Genomic DNA, 17,203 nt, shown 5'->3' on the forward strand with positions numbered 1-17,203 from the left:
AACGTCAAGAAGGTTATGGTTTAGGTTTAAAGTTTGGCATGCCAAGATCAAACATTCTTGGAGATGAATAGATGTCTTAAGGTCAAATATTAATGGAGATGAACATAGGAAAAACTAGGTTCAATACCATTGGAACATTAGAAATGTCAATATATGAACAAATCATAGGTTGAATTTGATCTTATCTTCTTGTCATACAAACTTAATAGAGGAGTGTTTGTGTCAAATTAAATCTTTTCTCCTAGTGCAAGTTTATTACAAAAGAAGTGTTTGTTTTGTGTTCAATGTTCATCTTACTTTTATATCAGTTTGTTCTAAAACAAGTTTATTACAAAAGAAGTGTTTGTTTTCTGTTAAGTGTTCATCTTACTTTTATACCAATTTGTTCTAAAACATAAAACTAAAATAGATACAAAATTGAAAGCGTAAATTTATTTCAATTTGCCCTAAAACACATAATTGAGATAATTCACATTTCACCAGCAAGAAACATTAAAGGGAAATCGCAATTCATTATTTCATGATAAGCATTCAGGAAAAATAATTCACAATTCTCTTCCTCCTAATGGAATTTGAGTTAATTTTACCCTGCGTACAACCAAGTAATGAAATTTTTGGTATATTTATAGCAGTTGGTCTACTTACATTGTTAAGAGATCCCATCTGAGGAGAAATTGCAACCATAGGGGAAGGGTTGGAAGGAAAATTTGTGTGGTTATTGTGAAGAAGCAAATAGAACTACCAAATTATCAAAGTTAATTGTATTATGTGATCTAGTTAGGTCATAAAGATGTGTCATAGGTGTACTAGTTGGTATACTTACATTTTTAACAAACTTTGACAGATGATTAGTAGTAACCATTGGTGAAGTATAGGAAGGCAAGTGGTTTGGTTTTTGTGAACAGGCGGGTCAGAACTACCAATTATGGAGAATGGCATACTATAGGAAGAGGGTGATAACAAAAAGGGAATAGTAGTGGCATCCTGTGAAATTCGATCAATATTTGAAGCACTTGAAGAAAATTTGGATGTTGTTTCGGACAAACCTTTTGTTCCATCTGCAACTTCTCCTACAAGGTTCATTTTAGGTCTTCATTTACACCACTTTTCTGTCTCCAAAGAAATTCCACCAATGTTTCAAGCACTTGATTAAAACTCATAATAGAATGACTATTCTATCATGTTAAATTGCTGAGTGATTAACTCATGTCAAAATTTTCTCTCTCTTCTGTGGCTAGTGCAATAATCCTCTGCCGAATCTTAATTCCTCCAATTACTTTGAACTTCAGGGGCCATTTCCTTATTGAAGTTATTTTTTTTTATTCTTCAAGGATATTTCCAAAATCTCTATTGGCCTCCTAGTCACTGTACTGAATGAAAGGTCCAAAGAAACCATGGAAACATATAACAATAAGCATAATATGTTCCTGCAACTCTGATAGGTGAGTGATTAGATTGGAAGCACACTAGTTTCAAACAGTGATTTCCACCGACATGGTAAAATTTATGGTTAATTTTTATTCGAAACATGCCAAGAACATCACGACCTCTTTTCATTCGGACCTTGATGAACACCCATAATACTACAATACATCAATGACGACACAGACATAGATTGTTGACTTCGAAGTTCGAATATTAACTATGAACTTATTAGGCATAGGATACACGGCACTGTATAATTTAGCACTAAATACATGTAAAAGCACTTTAAAAACCAAAATACCATAATACTTTAAATGGGTTAATAAGACGTTCCAATGACTTATTAAGTTTATAAATTTCTAGTTAATTTGTGATTTTTTTTTCAATTAGGTAAGAAAAAATTATATATACTATTTTTCTATTTCTCAGAAAAATATGAGTTATTTGGATTTTTCCAAAAGACTAAATGTTTAAGATAAAATTGCATAATATTTCCTTGAATATGAGTTGCGACAAAGTATGTTTATTGTTCAACAAGGACTATATATGTTTATTGTTCAACAAACATTATGTTGAAGATACTTATAGTTTTTTGGTACAATCGAAATATTTTATTAACATAAGAGATGTTAAGATTTGATCAAATCTCACAAAAATTTTGAAATATTTTATTAACATGAAGAGATGTTAAAATTGGATCAAATCTCACACAATCATATGGGAGTATTTTACAATTGGATAATTTTTTTTTCCATTCAACATTAAAACTAACCCCACCTAAACTCAAGATAAAAATTATAAAAAATGAAACCTAAACTTTTTTTGTCTTTTTGTTTATATTCTTGACTAAAATACTTTGTTGTCCCAAGAAAAAAAACATAATGGCATTCCCCTCATATCTAGGAAACTAGAAAAAACTAAGCTTCCAATATTTGATAATGTATTTGGAGTCTTTCTTTTTGTTTATATTCTTTAGTAAAATACTTTTTTGTCTCAAGAAAAAACATAATGGAATTCCCCTCCTATCTAGGAAACTAGAAAAAACTAAAAATCTAGTATTTGATGATGTATTCGGAGTCCAATATAAACATGATGGAATTCTCCTATTTTCTGAGAAATTGAAAAATCCAATTTAAATTCAAGTGTTTGATGATGAATATAGGTACAAGGATGTAAAAGGTAAAGTCCTCATTTTTCATCAAAGCGATCTCAAATTTAGTTAATTTGTTGAAGGTTACCAACTTTATACAAAATCATTTTGGTGTGCATTAAAATCATTGATAGTAAATGCATCTAATAATGCTCAAAGTTTCATGTTTCCCGCACATCCTTTTTAAATCAACAACAATTCCAAGTTCCTCTTACCACACGGAATGCAATGCTAAAGAATGCAACAACATGGCTGGAAGTTTATCAATGTATCATTTCATCAGTTTTGGGAAATTTTTCCCAATACATATTCTGTCATAGTTAGCATGGATGTCATACCTTTTTAGCCATAAAATTCATGAACACTAAGCAAAAAGACATTAGACCATCTTATCAGTCTACTTGTGTTGCCTTCTCAATATTCTCAATTTTTTTTATTTATGCGATTACAGACTCTTTGTTGAGCTCACCTCCTTTGTACATTAGCATATCCTTTTTTGGATTATATCCTATAGAGAATTGTTTATGGTTTATTTTTGGTTTTTGTTTTAATTTTCGGATTATATCCTATAAATATTGCTTATGGTCTATTTTTGGTTTTGGTTTTAAATGGATATTTTTTTAAATCCTTCAACACTTTTCATGATGTTTTAATACACGAGTGGAATATAAACATGATGGCATTCCCCTATTTTCCAGGAAACTAAAAACTCCAATTTAAATTAAAGTGTTTGATGATGAACATAGGCATGTTTGCAAGGATGTAAAAGGTAAAGTCCTCATTTTTCATCAAAGCGATCTCAAATTTCATTAATTTGTTGAAGGTTACAAATTTTATACAAAATCATTTTGGTGTGCATTAAAATCATTAATAGTAAGTGCATCTGATAATGCTTAGAGTTTCATGTTTCTTGCACGTCCTTTTTAACTCAACAACAATTCCAAGTGCCTTTTAACATAGGGAACGCAATGCCAAAGAATGCAACAACATGGCAGGAAGTTTATCAATGTATCATTTCATCACTTTTGGAAACTTTTTCCAAATATGTATTTTGCTATAGTTAGCCTAGATGTCATACTTTTTTATCCATAGAATGCATGAACACTAAGCAAGAAGACATTGGACCATCTTATCACTCTCCTTGTGTTGCCTTCTCAATATTCTCAAATTTTTTATTTATGCTATTACAAATTCTTTGTTAAGTTCACCTCTTTTGTGCATTATCATATCCTTCTTTTTGGATTATATCCTATAAAGTATTGTTTATGGTCTATTTTTGGTTTTGGTTTTAAATTTTAATTTTTGGATTATGTCCTATAAATATTGTTTATGGTCTATTTTGGGTTTTGGTTTTAAATGGGTGTTTTTTTAAATCCTTCGACACTTGTCAAGATATGTTGCTTTTCATTTTCTTACTCAAATGTATTGAGACCATTAAATATAATTAGTACAACAACATTAAAAATATTAATGTGGTTGATATAGCCAACATTTTATAAATATAACAAAAAAACTATTGCAACACGGAGAATGCCTTTCCAATGTACACATTTACTTGAGTAACCATGTATAAAAAGGGTATGGGTCAACTTTTTTTTTTGTAAAGTTAGGCATTCTTCATTCCAGATGACAAAACAAAATTACAGCATACTAAAGTTCAAGTGGCGGGTCTGCCCGCAAGAAACTAGACTGCCACCTTTCGGCCTCAAAACCTGACCAAAATTTGAAAATGTTTTGCTCCTTTTTCCTGTCATAACCATGTTTTTGTCTATTAATGACTAAGCTAACGACAGGAGCATGACTTAACAACTAGACACAGTTCTGTTTTATCAACATTTAAAACAAAAGAAAAGACTCAGCTTAGCTAATCCTTGTCCGACGAGTTGACCGGGGCAGGCTTTGAGGCGCTGGTACCAGGCTTCAGCTGCTTCTGCTCTATGGCCCATTTTAGGTCCAGCAACATTTGTTCCATGTTCTTCAGCAACAGATGGTTTCTTGCTGCCTGGACTTGGACGACTGCGATCTCTTTCAGGAGAGTATTCTTGATATTATCTGCTTCTTCCGCCAGCTGGATTTTGAGATGCTCCTCAGCCTGCTTGCGTTCCTTGTCCTCCTCTTCACGGACGGCCTGATTCACCTCCATAGCCCAACCAACCACATGTTTCATAATCCAGTAATGCTGAAGCGTTTTATTGAACATGGAGTTTCTGCCTCTTGTGGTTCCTGGGTCTGGGATCAGATCCTCCCAATCTTCATGGGGGATTTCTTTGTTATCACTGATATCCTGCAGCTCTCGCTCCCACCCATTGATTTGGGTGTGGATCTCCAGAGGAATCCCGACCATGTACGCGTTTATCGTGTGCATGGTCTTTTCAGAGTCGGGCTTCCTGCCCCTTTTGCTCAGATGGCTACTGGTGCCATCTTCCCGGTTCTTTGCAGATTTAGCCTTCCTCGGTGCCATCTTGCCACGGACCTGGGACCTTGAAATTGTATGAGCTTTTCTACCTATCACAACAGAAAACCACAAGTCAGTGCTATTGAGTTGAAACACTGTCATAATCCACTCGCTGACCATCCTAGCTTCAGCATGGCTGGTAGTCTGCACCCTTAAAACAACACTCCTAGCGAAGCGGCTTAAGACCTGCCTCCCTCTCTCATTAGCCCAAGAAAACCCGCGCTAGACAGCGTGGCGAAGCGCAGCAAACCGAGCCATCTGGTGAGGATAGCTTCCGTGTTGAGAGCCACGAAAGAAATCTAGGGAATAGATATGGCCGGGGCTGCGGTACCCATCTTGGAGCACGACGAGACCTAACAAAGCCCCCCTCGCCTCCCATCTCTCTGAATAGGAACCAGAACTATCGCCATGCAAGGCCTCCCCTGCTCTGGAGGGAAAGAGGAGATTCGACCGAGTGCCGGGAAGGCCACTATCAGTTCTACTACTAATATTCTGCTCACTGGGGTGGAACATTTCTAGTCAAACAAGGATAACGTAATTGCTAGCTAACATAACGCCTAGAGGACAGGGATGATAGAAAACATACCACCTTTTCTTGCCGGAGCCGGGGAAGGGGCCTGGTCGCAGGGTCGCGCTGTCACCTTTCTGCTTTTTTTCATGGTTCTTACCAAACTGTATGAGCATTCCCTCTGCCTCCTTAGGCATATGGTTGTTATCTACCCGCTGTCCTACCAACCGGGCCTCCACTTGGCCATTTAATTTTCTGACTAACAGCCCTGTATCCCTATCTCGGGATGAGGCGTGACTTGACCGACCTGCTTTATGCATCATTACTCCAATATTCTCCCGGCTGCTCCTGCCGTAACCTTTCTGTACTCCTTGTGCCACCTGTCGTCCTTCCTCTGTCAATTATCCCGACTTCCCAAGCTAACTCCAGATCCTTCCTTGATGATGTTTCGTTTCTCGCTTCTTCTCCGTCCCCTCGACCTGTCCTACCTTGCCCCGTCATCTGCCCGATTCTATCATTCCTATTACTGCTGTCCTTTCCCACGGATGTGCTGTCCGTTCCCATCCGCTGCGATCTTTCCCCACAGCTGCTGCGTGCCGCCTGATCCTGGCCATTCGCCTCGGGCCTGCCTTTACCACCCTTATCGACGTCAAGCAATTGTTGGAGGCGGTCTCTCTCCTCCAGGAGCAGTTGAGACAGACCTTCATTGTCGATCTCTTTGCCTCGATTCCGACTGCCCCAGTTCGCGAGCCAGTCCACCGGTTTGTTTCCAGATCGTCTAATGTGAGACGGAATTAGGTAGTCGATTCTGGGCAGGATTTTCCCGATTTCTCCTACAAGCCATGCCGTTCTCTAGCTCTTACTGATTTTGTCCACTGGTTGTTGCTGTTGTAGTTTCCTGACCATGTCTACCACCAACTTCGAGTCTCCCTCAATTTGGAGTCTCCTGAAATTAGCCTGTAGTGCAATTTCCAGGCCTCGTTTCAAGGCATGCAGTTTGGCTTCGTTATTTGAGGCTTCCCCACAGTCCATCGCGAAGGTTCGCAGGGTTTTTCCCCCAGCGTCTCTGAAGACTCCCCCAATGCCAGCCTCTCCCGGGTTATGTTTTGCGGCGCCATCGAAATTAAGCTTTATGAATCCCTGCGGGGGATGGCGATACTGGTTGCTTTCAGCCACTTCCCTGATCTGGTCTTTTCTTTTGACACCCCCATTTAACATACTCTGGTTTACCTCAAGTCTTTTCAGGATTGCCTCCTCCATTTGCGACGCCTGCCAGTCTTCGTCCTTCCAGCTTTCCGTTAGGATTGTTTCACGTATGTTCCTGGTGGTTTGTTCCCATATGGCTGTTGGGGATCTGGATTCCACTTTGAAGATTGCCCCATTCCGTGCTTTCCAGATGTTCCAGAGCAGGAACCCGGCAGAAAGGAGCCATGCACGATTGACCACCAGATTTTGGTAAGGTTTTCTCGGCCAGTTTGCTATGGTGTTTACAATGTTCCGGTAATTTCTGTGGCGGCGCTCAAACAATCTGAAGTGACTTTCCCACAGGGAATTGCTGACTGTGCATTGGTTCATCAAATGTTCCATAGTCTCCTCTTGGGAATTGCAAAGTGCGCAGCGGGATGGACCTTGGCACCCCTTCCTCTGCATCTGGTCCCAGGTAAGCACTCTGCCGTGGAGTATAGTCCAAACAAAGAATGAAACTTTCGGCCAGTGTTTGATTTTCCATAGATTTTTCCATTGTTTGGTTTCTGGCTGTTGATTTTGATTGACTTTTTGGTAGTAGGCTTCTGCTATTGAGAAATTACCTTGAATTCGTTTACCCCATCTAAGAATGTCGGACCCTGTTTTCCTTGCTACTTTACGAGATGCCATCTCTGTGTAATACTCGTTCCATCTGTCAGTTTCTGGGGCCCCTTCCCAATCCTCTTTCTGTTTCCAATTGCGCCAATATCCTTCTTCGCCTGATTTCCAGAAATTGCCGATGGTTATTGCCTCAGCCTGGGACGTGAAAGCGTGGATGTCGTGAAGGTTGTCCTTATGGATGAGTCTTTCGCGTTGCTGCCATGATTCCTCCCAGAACCTGGCCTTGTCCCCTACTCGTATTTCCCAAAAACTGTGATTCCTTATCAGGTCTTTGTTGCCCCTCGCCAGGTTCCAGATTGCTGAACCTCTAATCTCCGTCTCACTTCTCAGTCTTCCTTCGGGTTCCCCTGCCGCATCATATTTTCTTTCCCATATCACCTTCCACAGGTCAGGGCCGCCCTGAGTCCACCTCCACCAGAGCTTTGCACCCATGACTTGGTTGAGGACGAAGGGGTCTCGAAGCCCTAAACCGCCATCTTTGGGGAGCCGACTTAGCCACTCCCATGAAATTAAGGCCCACTTTCTGGACTTGCTGGTGCCCTGCCAGAGGAATTTCTTGAACAAAGCGACCAACTTTTGGCTTGCTGTCTTTGGGATAGCTTGGCACGAGATCTGGTAAATTGGTATAGCCTGCAGAACAGCTTTCAGAAGGATTAGCCGGCTTGGGGCATTCAACAAGCGAAAGGTCTAGTTTTCCATCTTATTTTAGATTTTTTTGATTAGAAGTTCCCAGTTAGCCATCCTGTATTGATGCTCATGCAACATAATGCCCAGGTATTTTGACGGGAAGGTTCCGATGTTGAAGCCCAGAGTGCGCGCTAAGAATCTTTGGGCAGCCTGCGGGGTGTTGAAAAAAAACACTTCTGATTTGTCCTTATTAATCTCCGTCCCAGAAGCTTTGTTGAATTCAGATAAAGTTTTGATGACTCTTTGGGCCTCCTTCAGCGTGGCTTGACCATATAGCATCACATCGTCTACGAATTGCTGGTGCAAAACCGGTATATCATTCCCGCAGATTCGAAGGCCCTTTAGCTGATCCCTGGAGACTTGAGCCTTAACCAACCGACCCAGGCCTTCCGCAGCTAGGATGAAGAGAAAAGGAGACAGGGGGTCTCCCTGCCTGAGCCCGCGGGAGGGAGTGAAGGCTTCGGTGGGGGTGCCATTTAATAAAATTGACATCACAGGAGTGCCAACCATGGATAAGATCCAGTTTATCCATCTTTGGTCAAATCCATAGGCTTTAAGAATTCCTTCCAGATATCCCCAGCTAAGGCGGTCAAACGCCTTAGCCAAATCAAGTTTGATAAGCATGCCTAGGGTGCGGGAGTTTTTCAAGGAGTGAATCACTTCTTGGGCCACTATGATGCCATCTGTGATCTGCCGCCCTTTGACAAAGCCTGTTTGCTCCGGGGCAATGAGATCTGGCAGGATCGGCTTGAGCCTGTTTACCATGACTGTTGCTAAAATTTTGTAAACAACATTACATAGGGAAATGGGCCTGAAACCCTGCGGTTCCTCCGAGCAGCCATTCTTCAGGATTAGAGCCAGGAAAGTGGCATTTAGGCCCTGGTGCATGCGCTTTGAACACCTGGATTCCTCCACTATGTCTAGCAGGTCATTCCCCATAAAACTCCAGGCCACCTGGTAAAACTCAATGGTGAAGCCATCAGGACCCGGGGCCTTATTTTTCGGCATTTTGTTAACTACCTCTTCAAGTTCTTCCTTGGTGATTACCCTGAGCAGAGCCAGATTTTGATCTCTGGAAACTTTCTTAAGGATGTGATGGCAAACCTTGTCTATGTCCTCAGATCTGTTTGCATTTGGTTCAGTGAGAATGCCTTTGAAGTGTTCCACCAAGAGTTGTTCTATTTCTGTCTGCTGCGTCACTCTGTTTCCCTGACTGTCTTTCAAGGAGAAGATTCTGTTGTGCTAGTGATGACTCAACATTGCTTTATGGAAGAATTTGGAGTTTTTCCCCCTCTTTTAACCATTGGACCCGAGATTTCTGCTTCCACAAAATTTCCTCCTACTTTTGCCTTTCTTCCATTTGAGTGATTACCCTGCCTTCCTCCTCAGCCAGCTCTTCATTTCATCCTTCCGAGATGATTTGCTGTTGTATTCTTTCCAATCTGGACTGGAGTTTGCCTTGCTCCTGTTGAATATTGCCAAATTCTTCCCTGTTCCACTTCTTGATTTTTCTCTTGATTTCTTTGAGTCTGAGCTGAAAAGAGTGCATTTTGCTGCGGCCTTCCTTTCCACTCTTGCTATCCTGCCACCAGCTCCTTACTTTGTCTAGGAAATCAGGAGCTCTAAGCCAGAAGGACTCAAACCGGAAGGGCCTCTTTCTATTTGGATTGTTCAAGGCTATTTCAAGATTTATTGGCCAGTGGTTGGACCCTATTGAGGGTAGGATAGAGGCTTTGTAGAAGATATCCAGCCCAATTATGTGCTCTAAGATTAAAAATCTATCCAGTCTTGATTCAATTTGTTTGGTCCCGCCTCTTCTGTTATTCCAGGTGAATTTCCCATTTATAGTTGGCATATCAACCACCCTTAATTCTGTTTGAACGTCTCTGAATCTTTCCATCTCCGGGTCTTCTCTGCTTATTCCACCTTTTTTCTCTTCTCTATAAGTGATTAAGTTAAAGTCACCTGCCAGGATCCATCTCTGCTCCTGGTGCATATTTCTGAGCTTTGCCAATTGATTGAGAAACAAGCCTCTATCAGCACGGGTATGGGGCCCGTAGACAACCGAGATCGCCACCCATTCACTTTGCCCTATGAGCTTGAATCTCCTTGTCAGGATTCTTGGCATTCCTATCCACCAGTCAGTTAGGACTTCTGCTGGATTCCAAATAATTACTATCCCTCCTGCACTCCCTTTGGCATCTATAGTTACATGTTCATATCTCGGTTTTATTTTATTGAGAATTTCCTCCATCTTCTGGCCTGAGATTTTAGTTTCTTGGATAATCATAATTTGGGGTTTGTCCTTCTTCAGTATTGCCGCCAGATGTCTCTGTTTTCCTTTGCTATTTAAGCCTCTAATATTCCAAGATGTCAAAATCATTGGTTAACTTGGGATAGGTTTTGGAATACCGCTGATAGTGGGACCACTCTCCCTGTATTGACTAACATTTCGCCCATGAGTTGGATAGAGTCCTTAAGGTTTTTTCTTCCTCTTTTTTTTTTGCCCCTTTACCTTGTCCTTGCTGATCACGTCTACTTTCCTGTTGGGTCTCTTGGAATTCTTCTGGTGAGGCTTTGCCTTTTCCAAGTTTTGCTTTATATTGCTGGAAGGTTTCCGCATACAGCCTCTTTTGTTCTTCCGGAATAAACCTCTCATCTAGGTTCTTCCATTCATTCAGAAGTTTTCTTAAGACTTCTTCCTCTTGACTTAGATCTTCCCTGCTGGTCTCTTGGTCTGTCTCCATCTGTTCGGCTTGTTCATCTTGTTCCTTACCTTTCTCTGTTGGCTCGCTCGGGGCTTTCCTTTTTGAGTGGTTTCTTTCGCAGCTCTCACTACTGTCCGACCCCTTATCCTCTTGATTTTCCATGGGTTGGTCTTCCTCTTCATCCTCTACCTGCATAACTGCAAAGCTGTTTGGTTTCTCTGGGGCTGATTGTTTTTCCTTCCTTCCTTTCTGGGGGGTTTCCTTGTTTACTTTCCTTTTGTTTTTCACCTCTTGGTATTCCTCCTGATCTGTTGGCTCTCTCTTTTTTTGCAGGGGGCTTCTACTTTCTTCTTCCTCTCGTGTTATCGGGCATTCCTTTGCCAGATGTCAATGGACATGGCACCTAAATGGGATGTGTTCGTAGTCTATGTTCTGCTGCCAAACATCTTCATGATATTCAAGTTCTATTGTGTCTGGCATGGGGTTTGCTAGGTTCATATAAACACAGATCCTAGTGTACGAGGTGTATCTTCCTTTCTTCGTGGTTTCTGCTATTTTCACGAAACTGCCTATTGAGTTTCCTATCCCCTCCAAGATTTCCGGGTCCCAGAAGTCTATGGGGAGCCCGAATAAGCGAACCCAGACAGGCACAGCTAGAAAGGTTTCTTTATCAGGGTTGTAGCATTCTTCCCAGAAACGCATGAACAAACCGGCATTGTAATAGAAATACGGGCCATTTTCAAATACCTTTTCCTTATCTTGCAGGTTAAAGAAGATTACCGTGAAGAAGCCTTTCGCTCCCAGCTTGAGCTCGATGTGGCCTTGGGGCTGCCATTTTTGCTGAATCCACTTGGTAAGATCTCTTTCCGACGGCCAGACTCCTACGAACTTGCAGATAAGGGCATGATCCCTCATATAGCTTCTGTAATTTTCCAGTTTATTCGCTGGAATCACGAATCTGGGTCTCTCCACTGCACATGGCAGGCACTTTCCTCTGCGGCCTGTTTGCCAGGAAGTTCCTAGCACTGGTCCTGCGCTCTTCCGTTCCTCTGTCTCCTGGCTGCTCTCTTCGTCTCTTTCCACCATATGCCGATAGGAGGGGATCTCTCCCCTCGTGACATATTCTGTCATACCTTTGTTGCTTGGTTCTCTGCCAATTTCTACTGGTCCGGGCTACTGACGACCTTCTGGCCCTTCCTTCGCGCTACCCCAAGGGTTTCACCGCCTTGCTGCCATTAGGTTTTTTGTTGCAGAGCTCGACTTTTAGAATCATTCACACTTAATTTTAAGCTTACCTTTTTTATGGTATGGGTCAACTTTAAGTTGAGAAGAAAAAAGAATTACCCATCTTATTGTAAAATGGACCATTTTGCTAAATAAAATTTGGTTATATATTAATTTCCACATCTAATTAGAATATGAACTTATTAGAATTGGAATAATCTCAAATCACTAGGAAATTGGTGGGCGAGGAGCCATGTGGCACGAATCTAATTTAGTTTGAGAAAGAAAAGGAATTACACATCTTGTTGTAAAATGGACCATTTTGCTAAATAAAATTTGCTATATATAATAATAATAATAATAAATAACACAAATACTGAGGATGCCACTTATATTATGTTTGGTCAAAACATTCATCCACTTTCTCAATGAATATGCAACTCTAACCAATAAGCGTTGAATGATTCTATAACTAGATAAGCATTTCATAAATAATTGTGATTCAACTACCAACCTATCTTTTCTCATAAATCTATTGTGATTCAACTACCAAACGATCTTTTCTAATAAATCTATTATTTTGTTTAACATACACAGATAATATCATATTGACAAGCATTCAACTACCAATCGATCTTTTCTGATAAATCTATTATTTTGTTTAACATAGACGCATAATATCATATTGAGAACATTTAAAAAAATGAGTTTATTCCACACAAAACATCATGTTGGAGCTCCAGTGGTCCTTACGTCCTGATCCTCGGTGTGCTGAGTGCTAATTAATTGGCAAAGCTTCTAGTATAGGGTGTAATTTCTGAAATTATTGATATCATAACACCTACATCATTATCAAAATGCTTAGTGCAAGTAGGGAAGCCAAGTTCTTTGAGACTTGGATGAAAGAAATGTCCATGTAAAATCTGTGTAACCCTAATAAAGTGAGGTCCTACTTTTATTAATTTCTGAAAGATAAAAAATACATGAATTCATCTTAAGTTTGGATTTTTAGCAGTGCAAAAGATTTATATAAAATCATCAATAATTGTTATCCTTGGATTTTTATCAGCACAAAAGCTTTGAATGTGTTTTTATGGAGTGTTGAGATTATCCTATTCGTAGAAGAAGATGTTACAGTGGTGATGACGATAAGAGATTACCTTGGCATGTAAGGTATGATAAGAATTTTTGTTAATGGCATATGAAGCGGCACTCAAAACTTCAAGCCCACCTTCTTCAAGTGCCAATAAAATATCATAATACACATTCTCATTTTCTAGAGCATTTGTCCAGATTTGAACATCTGAACCCACAATGTTCATTTTCACTGCAAGGTATTCTCAATCTAATTATCCAAATGGGAGAGTTATATTGCAAAGTTTCTCAAATGGAACATTTTCCTTTTGATAAGAGTTCACCTTCATTTTCATTCTTTGGGCTGAAAGATCTTCGATTTTTTGTTGTAGATGGAAAACTTAATTCAAAGCTTCGAGTACTTGTTCTAACACTATTCATTTTCCCTGCACAACAAAATATCAAAATTTCATTGAATAAAACCCTGGAGAATGCCATCAATTTCCCAAAACCCTATATATTGAGCAGAAAAAAGCACAGTCGGAGATTTTCTTCTGGGAGCAATGATCTAAGTTGAGAGAAAAGCACTTTCATTTCTCTATGTCGCTCTTTTTCAATCAATTTGCGATTCCTTTTATGCCTACATGTTGGAGAATATAAATCTATTCAAGGATTAAGCATCAGTCAGAGGGCTCGAGTTGTTGAATGTTTGCATTAGCGAAGGATTTGAAAGGCCTGCTGGGGTTTTAGAACTATCAAACAAGTTAAATTTTTATGCATGATGGTTATTTCTAAAATGCATTGATCTTAATGGATTGGAATTACTCCATATGCTTTGGACATCCAACTTGTTCGCGACATCATTATAAGAGAAAATTGATGAGTGCGACCAAGAAGGAATGCTCATCTTTGAGGCCAACTCAACCTTAAGAGGCCTAATTTGAAAATTACAAAAAATATTTTCTAACAATTTACAAACTAGTGAATGGATCTACAATCGTTTGCAATGAGATTACTGCTTGAATAGTTCTCTCTTTCCTGTGAAGTACAAAATCCTAAATATAATCTAAATAAAAATCCGATGAACACCTTAACTACTAAAGAAATAAGTTGGGATTTGAAGGATCTCTTCCTCTAAAAGAAAAAAATCTTGCTTAAGACTATAGAATATCCTATGCCATTTAACTATTAAAAATATAGTTGAAAACTCATTTGGGAAGGTCACCATTTAGATTGATTGTGTTGTCATGTTGGGAGCAATTGCTAGTGTGTACACTCTCCTACTAGTCAAGAGTAAGACTAGCCAATTTTGTAATCTAGAAATTTAATTACAGTGGTCAAACAAGTGATTGCAGGATAAGTATGCACATTGTTTCTTATACTTGTAATCTAATTGTTAAGAGGTCCTAGTGGATGGAAAAAAATATTTTTGTATTGGAGTGTTTACCTTTAAAATATAATCCTTTCAAAAGAGTCTTGCATCCAATTGTTGCAATGTCATTATGTGTTTTTCCCAGTAATCATAAGTAGTAAGAGGAACATCCTCCAAGGCTTCAATGTCCCCATATCAATGTCCAACCAGTGGTTCCATACGTTAATAAGATCCCAAGATTGTATGAGGAGCCCAAGCTTGAAGAGCATGGTTGGTCCTATAAAACTAGAGATTTCAGCCTCTGAAAGAGACAATGGAGAAGAGACAACCAATTCGAAATGTTACTTCTGAGGTAAAATTTCGATTTTATGTTAGTTTCCACATTTCGTAGTGCGAGTTGGTTGGTTAGGGTTTAAATCTAGTGATTTGTTGATTTAATTGTTTTCCTATGGTCCTTTTTCTGATTGAATTTCAAAGACCCAAGTGATTTCTTTCAACAATTGGGGATCAATTTTTTTCTTTTTGGGGTCCATACAGAATGAAATCTGGAGTCTCAATCAATTCATCCCCACATGCAATGTTTTGAATTTTTTGATGAAGGTCAAAATATTGGATTGGACACTTAAAGTCATTAGGGCTTTTTTGTATCCAAATAGATCCTTAACACATAAGTTTGATCTCAATGGGAAACTATAGGGTTCAAACTAATAATTGAAATTTATTCTTTGCAATATGTATTGTCTATGTGCTCGTATGTGTTCTCTTATGCATGCTTGTCTTCCCATGCTTAGAAGTTGGAAAATATTATTTGCCATATTATTGTTCTAAGGCAACAACTGAGGGAAAAAGGGTAGTTACTACAGACTTGGCAACATGAATCACACTATCAATAAATGAGGACATAAGAGTTCCACAAATTCTAGTAATAGGGAGTTGTTGAGGAATAACTTGGACTATGGGTTTGATATATTCCTTATTTATGAGCTATGAAGGGAGGCTTGTCTCTCCATGTTTTCCATTTTCTACTACCTCTAACATTTCTCAATGGGAATAAGTGACCTCTATTGACTCTTGAATCACATGGATTGTTTGTGGCATGGATTTTGTGCACATCACCATGACATTAGGTGTCAAGCATGCCTCTTGCTGAGAAAATGTATTCTTTCCAAACATGAGATGCAAGAGGTCGCGAGAATGAGGGGATTGTCAAAAGCCTTGTAGGAAGCTCAAGAAATTGTTAGAAACAAACCAAGCTCAAAGCAATCTCTAGATATGCTCATGATGCATTTTGATTATTTTGATGACTACAATCCCACTCTCTTTGGTGGTGGATATGATTAAGAGTAATAACATCAGTATCACAAAGTAGCAGTAAAATGTGTTCATTGATTAATTGATACATTTATGTGAGGTGGGCAAACCCAAACGTCCCTCTTAAGACACTTGTTATACTCCCAGTTAAGCAAGAGATGAGCCATGAATTTTCATATAGATCGGTGTCATGCCCTTATGGAGGAGTAAGAGGGCCCATGACGTAAATGAATATAGACCCACACGTATATCCAGATTGACCCCTTCATATGATGGAGATGAATCCACTATTGTGGTTGTGGTGAAGGATTTGATTATGGAGGCCCAAGCCTCAGCCTTAGCCTCAGCCTGCATATGGGTTCAAGGCCAATCTATATGGATATTAGTATGAGGAAAATCCTAGATGGAGCATATCACTCCAACATTATCAGTCTGGGTATTCTAATTATAAATATGGATGAGAGAGTAAACCGGGTTATGGGAGGAGGCCTCGTTATGGTTAGTAGGAGGCCAAGTTATCCATCAACCTGAAGTAGTCAATGGGAAACCAAAGTGTGTATTGTAAACCTACAGTGTCACCATTTAGATTGATCATGTTGTCATGCTCGGAGAAATTTCTGTTGTGTACACTCTCCTACCAGTGAAGAGTAAAACTAGCCAATTGCATAGTTGCCTATACTTGTAATTTAATTGTTGAGAGGTCCTAATAGATAGAAAAATGGTTTTTTATATTGTAGTGTTTGCCTTTAAAAAATGACCCTTCCAAGAGAGTCTTACATCCAATTGTTGCAATGTGAATGTGTATTTTTCTCAATAATCATGAGGAGCAAGAGGAACATCCTCCAAGGCTTGAAAGTCCCCATATCAACATCCAACCAATAGTTCCATATGCCGACAAGAGCCCAAGCTTGAAGAGCATGCTTGGTCCTATAAAAATAGATATTTTTTCCTTTGAAAGCAACAATGGAGAAGAGACTACACCTTCATCTATTGGGGATCTAAGAAAATGGCTGAGATGATTACTACAATTAAGTCAGGCTATTAGCGTACAGTTGTCAAAAGTCTTACTAGCTCAGTTCTAGTTTTTTTTTTTTAATGTGAGAATAACCAGGGTAGGCACAATCTTTTTATTTTTCTCTCTAGCCTTTCTGCTCATCTAACTCAAATTCAGAAGCTCAGACTGCCCAAGAAAACAACAAATCAAGCTCTAACAACAATCATAATATTTCTAGGAGACGAGTCAGTTGTCCTGTTGTCATGTGATACCACCTTACGACGTTTCCTTGGCAACATATGGTGCAATTTCTAGTTATTATGCTAGTGGATGAAGTTGACATGTAATTGATGAAAAATCAAAGTCAAGTTTTTATGGATTAATACATTCCATTATTAATAGAGAGAAATTTGTTAGAATCCAATACAT

At 39.4% G+C, this 17,203-nt stretch overlaps 2 protein-coding genes and 1 pseudogene across 2 annotated transcripts; all 3 read right to left on the reverse strand.

Moving 5' to 3' along the window:
* Positions 1–5,252: 5,252 nt before the first annotated feature.
* On the reverse strand, positions 5,253–9,099 carry LOC149153740 (uncharacterized). Its single transcript, XM_089443908.1, has 5 exons — positions 8,143–9,099; positions 6,402–8,034; positions 6,027–6,371; positions 5,617–5,932; positions 5,253–5,529 (listed from the first exon to the last, which is right to left on the reverse strand). The coding sequence occupies exons 1-5, from the start codon at positions 9,097–9,099 to the stop codon at positions 5,253–5,255; spliced, it is 3,528 nt and encodes a 1,175-aa protein (XP_089300034.1).
* Positions 9,100–11,186: 2,087 nt separating this feature from the next.
* Positions 11,187–11,885, reverse strand: LOC149153741 (uncharacterized). The gene has a single exon (XM_089443909.1). The coding sequence runs from the start codon at positions 11,883–11,885 to the stop codon at positions 11,187–11,189; it is 699 nt and encodes a 232-aa protein (XP_089300035.1).
* Positions 11,886–12,749: 864 nt separating this feature from the next.
* LOC149153742 (transcription factor bHLH118-like) lies at positions 12,750–13,863 on the reverse strand (annotated as a pseudogene).
* Positions 13,864–17,203: the final 3,340 nt, after the last annotated feature.

This window comes from Pinus tabuliformis, chromosome 9, assembly GCF_031772625.1.
Source record: "Pinus tabuliformis cultivar Carrire ecotype Pingquan chromosome 9, CPIR1, whole genome shotgun sequence".
Lineage (NCBI taxonomy): Eukaryota > Viridiplantae > Streptophyta > Pinopsida > Pinales > Pinaceae > Pinus > Pinus tabuliformis.

What these genes read in the sequence shown, in the direction of transcription:
- LOC149153740 (XM_089443908.1), bottom strand. Translation starts at nt 9,099, where the DNA reads ATGCCGAAAAATAAGGCCCCGGGTCCTGATGGCTTCACCATTGAGTTT. An exon ending in CGGGCAGATGACGGGGCAAG is followed by an intron (nt 5,933 to 6,026) that starts GTAGGACAGGTC and finishes GATAATTGACAG; the next exon opens with AGGAAGGACGACAGGTGGCA. An exon ending in GGCTCCGGCAAGAAAAGGTG is followed by an intron (nt 5,530 to 5,616) that starts GTATGTTTTCTA and finishes GTTCCACCCCAG; the next exon opens with TGAGCAGAATATTAGTAGTA.
- LOC149153741 (XM_089443909.1), bottom strand. Translation starts at nt 11,885, where the DNA reads ATGGTGGAAAGAGACGAAGAGAGCAGCCAGGAGACAGAGGAACGGAAG.